Here is a 15,884-nt window from a genome sequence, read left to right as displayed (position 1 = left end):
AATACAAGCCAAAAAAATACAGAAAAGTACACAAATCACTACTTTGGTGCTTTTTAATTTATGAAAACAAGCCTATAATTGATGAATTCAAATCCATAATGCAAGCCAACAGGAACCCAAAAAAGTTGAAGTAAACAAATCACTGCTCACTGCATAAGTGATATGTAACTGATGAAAACAAGCATTAATTGATGAATTCAAATTCAAATCCACAATGCAAGCTGCAAAAATATGAAAAAAGCACAAATAACGAATCACTGCTTTCCTGCTTAATAACATATGATAACAAGCCTGTAATTGGTGAATTGAAATCTAAGCCTACCTGTTATCAGCTTAATAATAGAGATGGTCAATATTGCGATCTATTTGTCTTAAAGCGAGCAAACATGGAACTGGCCAATGAGAATGAGATGGAGAAATCAGCCAATTATATGACTGCAGCACTGCACAGGCCAGTGCAGGACAGAATGAGCCAGAAGAAGTCCAGAGCAGGAGCAAGTGCCCTATTCAAGTGAAACCCAGTGAGTCCAAGTCCAATATCAATGGCTTTGCTGACAACTGTCTGTCTGGGTTGCATTCTTTGTCTGAAAGAAATTTTCTGAAAGCCAATATTGAGAATGATGGGGGATGTGGTTACTCACTAGTTATCACTGTCTGCATGTGATATCAGATAAACAAATGTTGATCCCATTTGATAAACAGAAATTAAACAAGAGACTATGGAAAAGAGACATATTTTTAAGATATTTTTCCTTCATTAGGTGTTTGCAATTCATGGCAATTTAGCTTTTTTCTACACTTTTTCCTTCACAAAAGCATCAATAAGTTCATCATAGGTAAAATCTTGTAAGGATGAATTTTCAATCCTCAGTATTGCAGAACTTGTCAAATGTTTCCGATGCATCTTCTCTGCAAATAATTTTTAACTCTTTCAAATGAGAGAAACAATGTTCACTGGAAGCATTTGTGACAGGTATTGTTAAAAATATTTTCAGAATTGTTTCCACATATGGAAAGGTTTCCTGCAAACTATCACATATGAAGTTTATTTATTAGTCACAAGTAGGCTAACATTAACACTGCAATTAAGTTACTGCGAAAAGAGATTCACTTCTACTCTGCACATGCACTTATCATGTGTCAGAAATAATATTGACAGTCTCAACAATGATCTTCACTTTCCCTTTTAAAGTGATTTCATTGCCTCTAGTTTCATTAAAAAAAACTTCCTGCATCTTGTATGCTTCTCATCATCAGTAGAACCCATATTCTTTGTTAATGTTCGTGCCTCTGTTTCAGCTGAGATATAGTCATTTTGAACTCCCGTGACAAAACATTCGATAAAGCTGTATCAACATTCTGAGTGATTTGCTGATAGCATTGACTCTTTGAAGTAAACGCTTCCACGAAACAGCAAAAACTGCAATATTGTACATTTCAAACTTCTCTGATCAGGAATTAGCTTCAGCTTTCACATGTGATTTCTTTGAATTTGATGTGGCTATGTCTGATAAGCATTCTTTTATATTGACAAAGTTCAGTTCCAAAGCCAAAGCAACATCTGCATAAGCAGACCACCTTGTATCAAAATTATTTTGACCATCAAATGTTTTGCATGTGCCTGTTGCAAGCATGATTGCAGCATAGTTCACTGATGCATGGAAACTGAACAAAATGCATACAAGTTTTGAACAAAGTCAAAAAAATGTATAGCTGTTTCACACGATTAAGCTGCATCATTGCAGATTAAATTCAAGGAGTGACTGGAACATGAGATGAATAATGCAGAGTGGGTTGCATCCTTCAGTCTTACCTGTAGACCTGAATATTTTTCTGCCATATTTGCAGCATTATCAAAGCTCTGGCCATGACAATTTTTGATGGTCAAATCTAAGTTTGCAATGATTTCTAAAACAGTTGTCTTCAGGAATTCAGAAATGGGATTGTAGCTGGACAAAACAGAGAAATCACTCTACAACTTCATCATTATTTGGTGTTGAATCGACTATTATGGAATAGTATTTAGAATAGTAATTCATGAGTAAATTGGTTTCTGAGCCACTTAGCCATTATAGTGATGAATTATCGTAGGTTCTGTGTTGTAAAAAATTGGTCTTATCTAAGCCACAATATTGATAATTTTTCAAATGCTCTTTGAGAAGCTCACCAAATTTGCTGAGATATTCAAGGCAGGCTAAAAAAATTACCTCTTTGCCTTGACACTGATGAATCATCATGTCTTCTTAAAGGAAGTCTTAAGGAAGACAGCAGTTTGACTGTGGCAACACATATTAGCACTTCCCTCCAGTAAGAACAATCCTTTTCAAACTGTGCCAATGATGCAGAATCAATTCTTCCAGATGATTTACATAATTTTAATGTGACTTTTTGTAAGTTTCATGATCAGCAAGTTCACTCCCAACATTCCTCCAGTTAAAGTACCTGTTGACAAATGTGTGCTTTCCTCTACTAGGATCAGGGAATAATTTGCAAACATAACAGTAGACTGCCTTAGAGGTTTCTGAAAAAACACTGAACCTATTTCTACTTTCTGTCATGCCATTTCTTTTCACGCCAAGAAAATGGGACTCATAAAGACTTGCAAACTGCTTTAAGCCTCCAATATCAAACTCTTCTCTCAAATTTTCCATATTACTTATGTTCCCTGGTCTATTTATTATAAAATATTCAATCATACCCTATGAACAGATTTTGGCATAAGCTAATATTTTCAGGATAGGTTTCTTTCCTCACTTCAGCTGCTGAATGAGCTTGAGCAGTATCTTTTAGTTTCATTCCCACAGAGTCCACTTCTTCTTGTCCTTGAACTTCATGCTCAACTTTTTCAGGCAACGTGGTATCTACAGAAATCGGCAAGTCGAAGTCATCAGATAATTTACCCATACTTTTGATGAGAATGAATATGCAGTTTGTCCAATCCTCAATACTTCAAACTTTTTAAAATGACAAGCAGCTGTATTTTTGCTGAGCTTCACTTTCTTGCCTCACCTTCAATTTTCTGCACTTTTGACTGCCAGTTTAAAGTGTTGTTTCATACTGATTGATTTTAACAAATTAATTTTCTGAAAGAGCAAGGTTATTTTGCTCTCTTCAATCCTAGGTATTTATATCTGGTACATTCCTGATATTCCTGATATCATGTGAGCAAGTTGCCCCTGCTCATGTGATGTCTTTGTTGTCCTGCTGGCTCACTGGCTGCTTGGCTATAGTATGGCCTCAGCCTTGCACTTGCTTGCCCCGTCCTCCTCAGCCCTGGCTGGGGTTCAAGTTGCCCACTCCTCCATATTCCACTGAAAGGGAGGTTAGAAAAGTTCCCTACATTTTTCAGTGGTCTCTAATGTTTAGACTGCCAGAGAACTCAAAGAAAAAACTAGTGGAGGTTGCATGATACACTCAACACTTTGTTTATCCATAAAGTTTACAGAAGCATGCTGAAATAGGAATTCAGGCAGATACCATATCTTCTTAAACAGTGAGAACCAGCGTATGTTTCAGCCATGGCTCAGTTGGTAGTGCTATCTTACCTGAACCAGAGTTTGTTGGCTCAACTCCTACTCCAGGAGATGAGCATAACATTTAAAGTTGGTGATCCAGTGCTGCACTATTGGAAGTTGTGCGTCCTTTGGATGGGACATTCAACCTCGGGCCAATCTACTCTCTCAGATGGATGTAAAGTATCCCATGGTGCTATTTCAATGAAGTGCATGTGAGTTTCCCTAGTTGTCCTGGCCAATATACATCGTTCAATCAATATCACAAAATAAATCTGCTCATTATCCCATTGCTTTTTGTATGAATTACCATGTGCAAGTTGGTTGCTTCTTTTTTTTACATCACAACATACAAAAAGATACTCCATTGGCTGTAACGTGCTTTAGGTTGTCACGTGGTCATTAAAAGCACTATATAAATGGAAATATTTCCTTCTTTTATCTAATCTTCTACTGCATAGATTAGGTACTGAACCTTGTGCCCCAAAATTAGTTCATGTTGCACTCACAGAATGGGCAGAACACATACTCATCTTTGAATTTAAATAACTTGAGCTGAATGTGGCCTATGTCAAATACCATGGTATCCGATGGGGTTCACATTCCTCCTACATAAACTCGCTAGGAATTGAATCTCTAAGACAGCAAAAAAATCATCAGGAAAGTACCAGATATAAAAATATAGAAAATAGGAAAAGGCCTGTTTGGCTGACAGTCAAATATTTGTTTTTGCTTTTGAATTGGGGGTAGAAAGGCAGTATGACAATGATCTAGATGTACTGGCCAATAATGGCTGGAGTGCAGAAAGCAGACGACGAAATCGCCAAAAATACTTTTAATCGCAATTAAACCCTACCCATCATAAAAATAACATTTGGCACTCCTGGTCTAGATTGTGCACTCAAGTGTCTGGGATGAAATTTGAACGCACAATTTACTGGCTGAGACGATGGTCCAATAATGCTGAGTCAAATCGATGTATTGAACATTAAAATATTCCCCAGAGTAACTGCACACACGCTTAAATTAATATCTCGTTGCGTCACTGCTAGTCATTTTGTGAACGATTCAATCAAGAGAAAGTTCATAGTCAGCCAGCTTCAGTAAAGATTGGCGGAAGCTATTTTTGCTGACACAAACTCCGAGAGTGCAGTTGCTAGTTTTAGTCGGCCAGCTGAGATTGTTGAGTGACTGAATGTAGAGCTGCCGGCAGCTTGTTCCTGGTGGAAACAGGTTGGTGTCTGCGGGGTAAAACTCTCTCTTATCAAGCTTTAAAACAGCAGGAAACTCCTCGACGAAGGTTATAGCGCCAACCCAGAGGAGAGCCGTGCGTGTCCTGGGTGTGGGGCCAACTGGGAGATGTTGACGTCCCGGGGCCTTGGGATTACTTCAACTTTTTCGCCGTCCCCAGATGAAGAGCCCCGCACGTGCTGCTTTGCCGCGTGCGTGCGTGGAGACGCGCGCTCCGCGCACCTGGGGAGAGGGAGACAATGAGGTAGTCACGTGCTGCTGACTTGTCTTTAATCAGGGAGTTGTTGTAACTCCCAGGTGAGCTGGTTGATCTCTTGGACAGGGTCCTGATGCACCTTACTCAGAGGAGTGGTCAAGTCATGTTCCCCCCCCGCTGCCCACCCCCACACCCGGACCAGGAGGCAGCGTTGCTTGAAGAAGATGGATACTAAGTATTCATTCGGGACTACGTAGTTTGTCACCCAGATTAGACTTCTGCATGTTGCCATGACCTTTCTGATTGAGGTTTATAGTCCATTCGTTGTGGGTGGGGAGTGTGTCAGGAATTCCCTGTATAGCTAGAAAGAATCCTACAGTGCAGAAGGAGGCCATTCGACCCATCACGTTTGCAGCGATCACAATTCTACCTAGGTCCTATCCTCACAACCTCATGTATTTACTCTAGCTAGTGTCCCTGACACTATGGGCAATTTAGCATAGCCAATCCACCAATGTACTGTTTTGGTCACACTATTATAGAAAGGATATTATTAAACTAGAAAGAGTGCAGAAAATATTTACTAAGATGTTATTGGAACTTGATAGCTTGAGTGATAAGGAGGGGCTGAATAGACTGGGACCTTTTTCTTCTGGAGCGTAGGAGGCTTAGGGGTGATTTTTGTAGAGGTTTATAAAATAATGAGGGTATAGATCAGCTAGCTAGTCAATACCTTTTCTCAAAAGTAGGGGAGTCTAAAACTAGAGGGCATGGGTTTAAGGTGAGAGGGGGGAGATACAAAAGAGTCCAGAGGGGCAAGTTTTTTCACAGGGTGGTGAGTGTCTGAAACAAGCTGCCAGTTGTCTTTTAAAATTGTTGTGACAGTTACATGGGTAAGATGGCTATAGAGGGATTATGGGCCAAATGCAGGCAATTGGGACTTTTTAGGGGTTAAAAAGGGGCAACATGGACAAGTTGGGCCGAAGGGCCTGTTGCTATGCTGTTAACCTCTATGACTCTAACCTGCACATCTTTGGGTTGTGGGAGGAAACCGGAGCATCCAGAGGAAACCCACACTGTCACAGAGAATTTGCAAATTCCACATAGTGACCCAAGCTGGGAATCGAATCTGTGAGGCAGTAGTTCTTGCTACTGTGCCACTCTTAATTGTTACATTGCTGAAGGTGGTCATTGGACCCTTCATTTTTGTGCTAGTTTTCTGGATGCACAATTTGCTTAACGTCATTTTCATACCTTCTCTTTGTAAGCCTTAATATTGTTCCTTTTCAAATAAGTGTAGTTCCACACTGAATGGCTTGATTGAACCTGCCTCCTTTAAAAGAGTCGTGATGTGGATATGCTGGCATTGGACTGGGGTAAACACAGTAAAAAGTCTGACAACACTAGGTTTTAGTCCAACCGATTTATTTGATAGTAAACTCACTAGCTTTTGAGGGGTTTCCCTCTTCTTCAGGTGAATGGAGAGTTCTGGCCTCAGACAGAGCATATAAAGCACAGACAGTTTACAGGTTACTGATTAGAATGCGAATCTTTACACCTAACCTGCTGTTCAAGTCCTAAAGTGGCTGGCAATGTGTGTTGAAGGAGCACTGATCACAGGTTAAAGAGATGTGTATTGTCTCCAGACAGTACAGTAAGTGAGGCTTTGCAAACCCAGGCAAGTCACGGGGGTTACAGATAGGGATCTTGGGTTCATGTTGCACAATTTTCTTGGGTTCATGTTGCACTATCTGTAACCCCCGTGACTTGCCTGGGTTTGCAAAGCCTCACTTACTGTACTGTCTGGAGACAATACACATCTCTTTAACCTGTGATCAGTGCTCCTACACACATTGCCAGCCACTTAAGGACTTGAACAGCAGGTTAGGTGTAAAGATTCGCACTCTAATCAGTAACCTGTAAACTGTCTGTGCTTTATATGCTCTGTCTGAGGCCAGAACTCTCCATTCACCTGAAGAAGAGGGAAACCCCTCGAAAGCTAGTGAGTTTACTATCAAATAAATCGGTTGGACTAAAACCTGGTGTTGTCAGACTTTTTAACTCCTTTAAAAGAGGCCACTACACACTCAGACAGCACATCTTAGACTTAAACACCCGTCATATGAACTTTTTTTCTCATTGGTTTTGCTTCTCTTGCCAATTACTTTATATTTGATGTATTTATGCACCATCTGAATGGAGCCTGATAGTTTGGAGAAGTTGGGACTGATTTCTTGGAAGAAGATAAGGTTGAGAGGAGATTTGATAGAGGTATTCACAATCATGAGGTTAATAAGGTATTATTCATGTACTCACTGCACTTGTGAATATAAGAATGAGGAGGCTATGTTGAACTTGTATAAATCACTACATTATTTGTCTCAGCTGGAGCAAAACACATCTGGTTCACTATTGTCCTTTAGGGAGGGAAATCTGCTGTCCTTGCCTGGTTTGGTATACATGTGACTCCAGAGCCACAGCTGCCCTCTGAAATAGCCCAGCAAGTCACTCAGTTAAAGGGCAACTAGGGATGGGCAATAAATGCTGGCCAGCCGCAACGCCTATGTCCCACGAGTGAATTTTTAAAAATCTCATCTAGTTTTGGACGCTGCACTTCAAGAAGGATGTGAAGACATTGGGGAGATTATAGGAAAAAAACACAAGACTTTTTTAGGAAGTGGATCTTCAATTATGAAGATGGATTGGAGAAATTGGAACTGTTTGTCTCAGAGAAAACAAGACTGAGAAGGGATTTGATAGAGCTATTCAAATCATGAAGGGTCTGGGCAGAGTAAATAGGGAGAAAATGTCATGTTCCACCAGTGAAAGGATTGAAAACACAGATTTAAAGCAATAAAGAAAAGGAACAACAGTGATATGAGGAAGAACATTTTCACACAGCTAGTGGCTCAGGTCTGAAATGCTCTGCCTGAGAGCACGGTAGAGATGGGTTCAATTGAAGCATTCAAACAGGAATTGGACTCTTTTCTGCAAAGGAAGAATGTGCAGGGTTCCAGGGAGAAGGAGAAATAGAATTGGATGAGTTGCTCATTCAGAGGGCTTGTGCAGACATGATGCGCTAAGTGGCCATATCCTGCACTGTACCAATTCTATGATGAGGGCTCACAGGGATAAATTAGGTGGAAGGATTGAAAATCTCAGGGCAGAGATTTAAGGTAATTGGCAAAATGAGTCTTGGAGACATGAGGAGAAACATTTTTTCATGTAGTGATGATATAAGAACATAAGAAATAGGAGCAGGAGTAGGCCCCCTAGCCCCTCGAGCCTACCCTGCCATTCAGTAAGATCATGGCTGATCTTGTTGTGGTTCAGTTCCACTTACCCACCTGCTCCCCATAACCCTTAATTCCCTTATTGATCAGAAATCTATCTACCTGTGACTTAAACATATTTAACAAGGTAGCCTCCACAGCTTCAATGGGCAGAGAATTCCAGAGATTCACTACCCTCAGAGAAGTTCCTCCTCAACTCTGTTCTAAACTGACTCCCCCTTGTTTTGAGGCTGTGTCCTCTAGTTCTTCTTTCCTTTCTAAGTGGAACGAATCCCTCTGTCTCTACCCTATCTAGCCCCTTATGTCTCTATAAATCACCCCTCAGCCTTCTAAACTCCAACGAGTACAGGCCCAATCTACTCAATCTCTCTTCATAAGCTAACTCCCTCATCTCCAGTATCAACCTGGTGAACCTTCTCTGTACCCCCTCTGAGGCCAATATATCCTTTCCCAAATAAGGAGACCAAAATTGCACACAGTACTCCAGTTGCAGCCTCACCAGTACCCTGTACAATTGCAGCAAGACCTCCCTGCTTTTATATTCCATCACCCTCGCGATAAAGGCCAACATTCCATTTGTCTTCTTGATCACCTGCTGCACTTGCAAACTTTGCGATTCATGCACAAGGATCCCCAGGTCCTTCTGCACAGTAGCATATTGTAATTTATCACTATTTAAATAATAGTCGATTTTACTATTATTCCTTCCAAAGTGGATAACCTCACACTTGCTAACGTTATACTCCATCTGCCAGATCCTTGCCCACTCACTCAGCCTGTCCAAATCTCTCTGCAGACTTTCCGTGCCCTCCACGCAATTTGCTTTCCCACTTATCTTTGTGTCGTCAGCAAACTTTGTTCCCCTACACTCGGTCCCCTCCTCCAAATCATCTATGTATATGGTAAACAGTTGAGGCCCCAGCATCGATCCCTGCGGCACACCACTAGTCACCAACTGCTAACCAGAAAAGCACCCATTTATTCCAAAAATATGAAGTGTAATGCCTGAATGTGATACATGCAGATTTAATCAAGGCATCAAAGAAATGAATTGGATATTATCTGGAAATTAAGAATGTGTTATTGGGAGAAGGTAAAGGAATGCCACTAGGTGCATTGCCCATTCACAAAGGCAGTGTAGACACAATGGACCAAATGGCTTCCTTCTAGGCTGTAACGATTCTGTGAGCCATTTCTGTAGCTCTTGTTAAAGAGGTTGATGGGACAGGCATTGCCCAAGTGGTCCTTTTGACTTACTCCAATGTTGGACTACTTGTGGTTGTTGACTCATTAACTTGTGGAAAATGTGCGTGTGCCAGCAAGTTTGGTCTGTCAGGAACTTATGACATATCATTTGGACCTTCTCAAAAATTCCTTCCATGCTATTCCAGACTATGCAGAGTTGCTTCTGTACACTGTTCTCTTCCATGCCTTCATGTCCATCCTGGCATGACATCTTGCATCTGGTAATAGAGTAGAATGGTAAAATGGAAACCTTTCCACATGAGAGGTTGCACTGTGAATGAATTGGGCGAAGAGTGTTGCAGCATGCAGCGACAGTTTTTCATGGACTCCCAGATCACATGATCAGTTGGGAAAAATTGTTCTGGAATTTTTGTATGTTGGTGGCATTTATAACCTCTGCCAGATTCTTTGGGATACCACGCACTTCCAGTACTTAGGAATCATTTGAGGTTCGATGAGGAAGCCTGGCTGGCAAACTGCAAAAAAATCTTGACAGTAAAGTCACAGCTGCACTAGAGCTTTGGATAGGATTGCTCTGAGTGATGTCCTATATGGGCTGATTCTGGTTGTAAACCAATTGGTGGCTATAGTACTGGTTGGCACTTTGGTTCCTCCCCTGCTATTTTGTCATCATGGTTCAGAGAAAGGTTATTGACTTCTGCCGCAAAGGAAGACATTGGTTTCTGCTGGAGTTGTGCATCTCTCACTTAGGTAAGTGATGCGCACACATGCAGTTTGCAATTAACCACCTCTAACCTTGCAGGTTGAAAGTGCTCCAAAATTCTATGCTCTGGCTATTCTGTAATCAGTACCTCTGCTTCGTTGACTTAAGGACATGTATCTGGGCTGTGATGATAATTGTAATCAGATGTACTAAATAGTGACAAGGTGGGTTGAATTCATTAGAGGTAATGATGCATCAGTTAACCTGGAATTATGCATAGTCTACAGTCAAAGCCTTTCAGGCGTTGAAGGTCATGCTTGGCCTTGATTCCACTTGATGAAGCTCAGGAATATGAAGGTATCGTGCCTTGTTTTACCTGCATTTGAATAGAATTCCTCATCAGCTCAAAGCCCTGAAGCTTCCCTTCAGAATCTGCACCATGTAGTTTGAATTTCTCATGGAAATTCCTTCTGTCCTATTCCAGCCCATGTGCAGAGTTTCTCCTGCGTATTTTTCTCTTGTATTCTTATTACTCGAAGAGGGGTTGACCTCTCTACATGACCTTCTTTGCATTATTGGATGATCTGAAATGGGGAGTGTTGCATGCAGCAAAGATATGCAGCAGTTTTTATGGACTCCCATGCAGTATGAGGAATTGCAGCCCAAAGGATTCCATAGCCCATGTATGTTTTCTGCATCAGTTGTAGCTCCCATATATAATCACTTGTAGTGGTTGTTTCTGAACCTTTGATTCCACTTTAGCTCCAGGCTTCTGAACTTTCACTGCTCTTTACGAACCATCTTGTGGATCTCTTCCGATTGAAGGGTGGCATGCCCATCGGTGGGAGTTGCTCTGGCTGCCTGTTTCTCTTCCATGATCGTGTACTGAGGGAAGCTTTTTCGCCCTAGAGAGGAAGCTTTTAGTGTCCACTACTGTACTTGATGCCTTCCATAACTGGTGGGCATTGCAGTTTGTATTGTGGAAGACACTGATATTCTTTTTTTAGTTGGGAAGATTCATTAGTGATGGACTGATAGTGGCACATAGTGTCTTCTAGTGCCAGATACTCTGATTATAAGCCTGCAGATCCAGCCATGACAGGCAGTAGTAGTGTTTTCTGATCAGCCAGAATCTGCAGAAGGTAACAGCAACCAATTCGGTAGCTTGCCAAGCATAACCATGGACTATATGGATGTTTATAATTTAGGCATGGTACTTCAAAGGAAGAGACTGTGGTGCCCTAAAAATGCCATGTGTTGACTCTTTGGCCTTGACACAAACCAGTATGATTTTTATTAGTTCATCAAGTTATGTGAATTTATTTCAGAGGTCTGGGGCAGAGAAGAGAAAAGGGATTTGATCTAAAGGGCTCTGGTGGGTAGGTCTTCCTATTTCTGTACAGTTCTCCTTCTCCCTGTCCTGATCTATCTCTGTCTTCTGACTTCTTTCTTTCTGTTATGTGGTCTTACCCCTTTCTGGGATTTGTTCCCCAGATCACCTTGCCCGTTGCCGTCTCTTTCTAAGAGATGGCACTGTGGCAGAGTGGTCAGCACTGCTACCTCACAGTGCCAGGGACCCAGGTTTTCAGGCTGGGTCACTGTCTGCGTGGAGTCTGCATGTTCTCCCTGCGAGAACTGGGTACACCGGTTTCCTCCAACAATCCGAAAGATGTACTGGTCAGGTGCATTGGCCATGCTAAATTCTCCCTCAGCGTACCTGAATAGGTGCCGGAGTGTGGCGACTACAGGATTTTTGGAGTAACTTCATTGCAGTGTTAATGTAAGCCCACTTGTGACACTAATAAATAAACTTGAACAATATCTTTTCACATTTTTGGTCATCTTTCTTCTGTCACCTGACTTTTGCCTCCCAAACAGACCCCAACTGCTCCTTTTTCTTTAACTCTTGCAGTTCCACCTGAACTGCTTACTCCAGTGTTTCTCTCTGTTGTCAACAAGTGCTAAAAGATATTGTAGGGTTTGAGTCCCAAAGCCAGGAACAAACTAGAACTGGCAAAGCTACAAAGAAAGGTGCATGTTTGAGTGACATACACCAAGTGGATTCTGAACAAAGTGGCAAGGCCACCAGCAGAGGAGCAACCGTTGTAATTAGAGCATCAGGTGACTAGGAGCAACCGAGCAGAGAGAAAGGCAGCATGAGGAAAACTTGGCGATTAGGGTGAAACATATCTTAGTTGTGGAATTTGTGTAAACAGTCTGGAACAGGAAAAAGAAAATTACTGTCCACAATCTTTTACTAAACTTTTTTAAATGCCCAAAATAAAGATTTATGCAAAATAAGAGCGCAGAAAGGCCCTTTTGCAATAACATAATCACATTTACAACTGAATTTTTAGTTTTTATCTTAATTTATTTATTAAATCTTTTGCTTAAAGGCTTCATTGTCTTCCTAGATGCTGAATTTGGATTTAATACTTCTACCAAGAGTTATTGATAGAAGACTAATTTTGTCAATTGCATTTAGTTAACTCACACAAGACTTCCAACAGTATCTATTTGTTTAAGGATCTTTTGTTTCTTTTTATACAGGATTTTTTTCTTTCACAATGTTTGTTGGTTATGAAGATTTGGAGGCCTGTGAAGATGAACTGTACCGTGAGGCATCTTCCAGCGAGGCAGAGATAGATAGTGATGTGGAGTTCCAATTATACAGTCAAGTGCACTATGCAAACAATCTCACTGGGGAGAAGATGGATAGAGAGAGGAGTCCAACCTCTTTGGATCTCGAGACTGCTACAGTTAAAGACAGTGTAAAATCAGCAGGAAGAAGTAAAATACCAGTTGTTATTTCTGATAGTGATGTCATAGTAATTTCAGATAGTCCTGATGTCATTGTTTTGTCAGACACTGAAGACGGTAACAGTGTATATGCCTGCAAGGGTGTAAAAGCCTCAGAATGCAAGATCAGCAAAAGAGAAAAGCAATCCATTCGGGAGCCTGCACAAGGATCAGCTAAGCAAACTCGTCATCTGTGCAGAAAGTCTCCACAGACCCACGAGACAATGATGATGATAAAAGGGAGTGAAAGTTCAGAATCAGAGGATGAAAAAATTGAGAGTTGGATGGTGTTGGGAGAAGAAAATGATGCCAACATCCAGTTCAACATCCAGCTCAACATCAAAGATTGTGGAACATTGAGAAACAAAGAAGGTAGGAATTTTGACAGTATATCAGGATATATACCTTGGATTGTTGCAACATATATTTCTACATGGTGAACTAAGGTAGCATTTCTCTACTTCAGTAACTCAAATCTTTTTGTCAGATTTTTTTCTTCAAATCATTTCTGCCTGTTTCATAATCCCAAAATGTTGATTGCATCCAGTGTATAACCTACTCAGCTTGTCAATAACATTTTTCAGATTACAACAATATGATGTCAGTCTTGAATTATAATTACAGAACAAATATAATGGAGAAACCCAACAATAATGAAGCTGTTTACACATCTGGTATTTTATAATAGATAAAGCTAAACTAGAAGAAACACATGAAATGTACAAGAGCATTACCTAAGCTAACTACCAAGGTGTTTATTTGGGCAATTTGTTAGGTTACCTGAGGTGATCAGCAGAGTATATGTGATATGCTGATACGTTGCTGTGACTTCAGAGCCCATTTTATTGACTTGGACTAGATATGAAATTGCCTTAGCCAATGAAAGTAGTTGGCATCTGATTACAGATAGCATGTAATATCAGCTCGCATTTCAGTATATTATTGAAGGATTGCTTGCAATGTTAGAGGAATGATTGTGTCATAATTATATATTAATAGGTGAGTTATCAGAGACCTGGACTATAATTCAGTTTCAGAATGTGAATTCAGTTTAAAAAAAAAATTGGAAATGAAAAGCTGAGAAGTTGTTGGATTGTCATAAAATCCCAGCTGTGCCACTAAAATCTACAGAATTGAAACTCTTCTGTTTTATTCTTTGTAATTCCAATCCACATCAGCATAGTTCTGCTCCTGTGTAAGTGACCAAGCTGTGTCAAAGCACTGTGATTTCTTTTAAGAAGGAGATCCACTGTAATGTTTACACGGCAACTAGATGGGCAATAAATTGTGGCCTTGCTGGTGATGCTCAAAATCTAAAAATGAGTTTAAAATAAATTGCCTCAGATGATTTAAAAAAAAGACATTTAATGCCACAGTTACACTGTAGTCTTAGATTCAGAATTAATGTCAGGAAATTATTTTACTTTGTACCAATGCTAGGTAATTATAGTATCACAATTGTATCATCATGGTAAAGCTGCTTTACTTTCAGACTATCATTGTACAAGTGCAGCCTAAGAGTAGAAGTCAGAAATCTCATCTGGTATCTTCAGATGACGGATACTAACTTTTAATATATAATATTGAAATTTTGCTTCCCATCTGCTCAACACACACTGCGTAGCATTCCTGTATCATATTTTGATGTCATAACTATGTTCCAATTTTCATGTCACACTTACCAATTTTCTTTCTACTTCAATTTAAATCCACCTGTTTGATTCAGATTTATTACTAGTTGTTCAAATGCATTAATTGGTGAAAACCTATGTTTCTCAAAGATGAACCAGAAATTATTTTTAACCACTTCGTTAATGATTTATACTTTAAGGTAGACACCTCTGAAAAGCCTGAGATTTTAAGTCAGGATTTTCTCATGTTATAATTGTTACATGATGGGAGGTATTGTAGTCTTAGAATGTGCAAGGGTTTATAGTTCCCCACCATACATCAGCACAATTCTGTCAGTCCAACTGAAAGGCTGAATTTTGTTGTTTTTGAACAGAATTTCTGAATGATTGTTTATCCAACAAGCTAGAGAATGAATGTTTGATTGTATTCAGATGTAACTATTTAAATTATCAACTATTTGTGCACTAAATTGGTTGATTTCAGACAATCAGCGGAGAAGATGTTTAATTATGTTTGGAGGTAAAATTGAAAGTGAATAGATAAAAAAGACATTTGCCTGTTTTTGTCTTACATTTTGATATATAAACAATCTGTTTACAAGCTGTTGTTTCAATTTGATTTTCCAAATGATTTTAAACTGGAAGATGAACTTGAAACAATTGTGTTGGACTTATTTTTCAGTACATGCCTTAGTTCTTCGTGACAGGCTGATGCCTGTGTCGGTCATATATCTCACTAGTCTTAATTTTACCTCAAAATGTAGTTAAACGTTTTCTTGTTCCTATTCCAGTGGATATTCATTGTATGAGCACTGATATTTGAAAATCCTGACCTCTCACAGTTGAGTGAAAATTCAGGAAATGTATGATGAAAGTGAATTTTTGTTTAAATGAAAACTGACAAAAACAAGAACCATGAAATAAAAAAATGCCCCCCATCAAAACTGGTCAATAAAAGATGAATTCCTGTTTGTAATTCTGCCCCCAACCATTTTCCAAGTGATGAAAACATTGTTAGCAGGTTTGGAAACAAAAATTTACATAATGTGGTCAATGGGTTGAGGAAGGTTAAAAACAAAAAAAGATGAGGCACCACGCTGGGCAGCACTAGTAAGAAGTGACAAACAAAATCAATCACATACTTATACAATCTTCAAGTAATTATTCAAAATGGGAGCAATGCCTGAATAACCCAAAAAACAAGAGCCTTAACCAGTGAGGGTAAAGTATAAGAAGAGATCGTGAAGAAGTAATAATGAAACACCTGATGAGGAATGAGAGGAAGGTGTTTGC

The 15,884-nt window shown here is 39.9% G+C and overlaps 1 protein-coding gene across 1 annotated transcript in view; it reads left to right on the top strand.

The window, feature by feature from the left end:
* Positions 1-4,680: 4,680 nt before the first annotated feature.
* zcchc7 (zinc finger, CCHC domain containing 7) overlaps positions 4,681-15,884 on the top strand; it is a 299,729-nt gene continuing 288,525 nt past the window's right edge. The window contains exons 1-2 of the mRNA XM_080189647.1: positions 4,681-4,745; positions 12,712-13,332. Of these exons, the coding sequence (XP_080045773.1) occupies positions 12,729-13,332 (604 nt within the window). The 5' untranslated portion in view covers positions 4,681-4,745; positions 12,712-12,728. The remainder of the gene's footprint in view (positions 4,746-12,711; positions 13,333-15,884) is intronic.

Source organism: Carcharhinus amblyrhynchos, chromosome 5 (genome assembly GCF_965287045.1).
Source record: "Carcharhinus amblyrhynchos chromosome 5, sCarAmb.v2.hapA, whole genome shotgun sequence".
NCBI classification, from domain to species: domain Eukaryota; kingdom Metazoa; phylum Chordata; class Chondrichthyes; order Carcharhiniformes; family Carcharhinidae; genus Carcharhinus; species Carcharhinus amblyrhynchos.
This window is presented reverse-complemented; position numbering and strand designations above follow the sequence as displayed.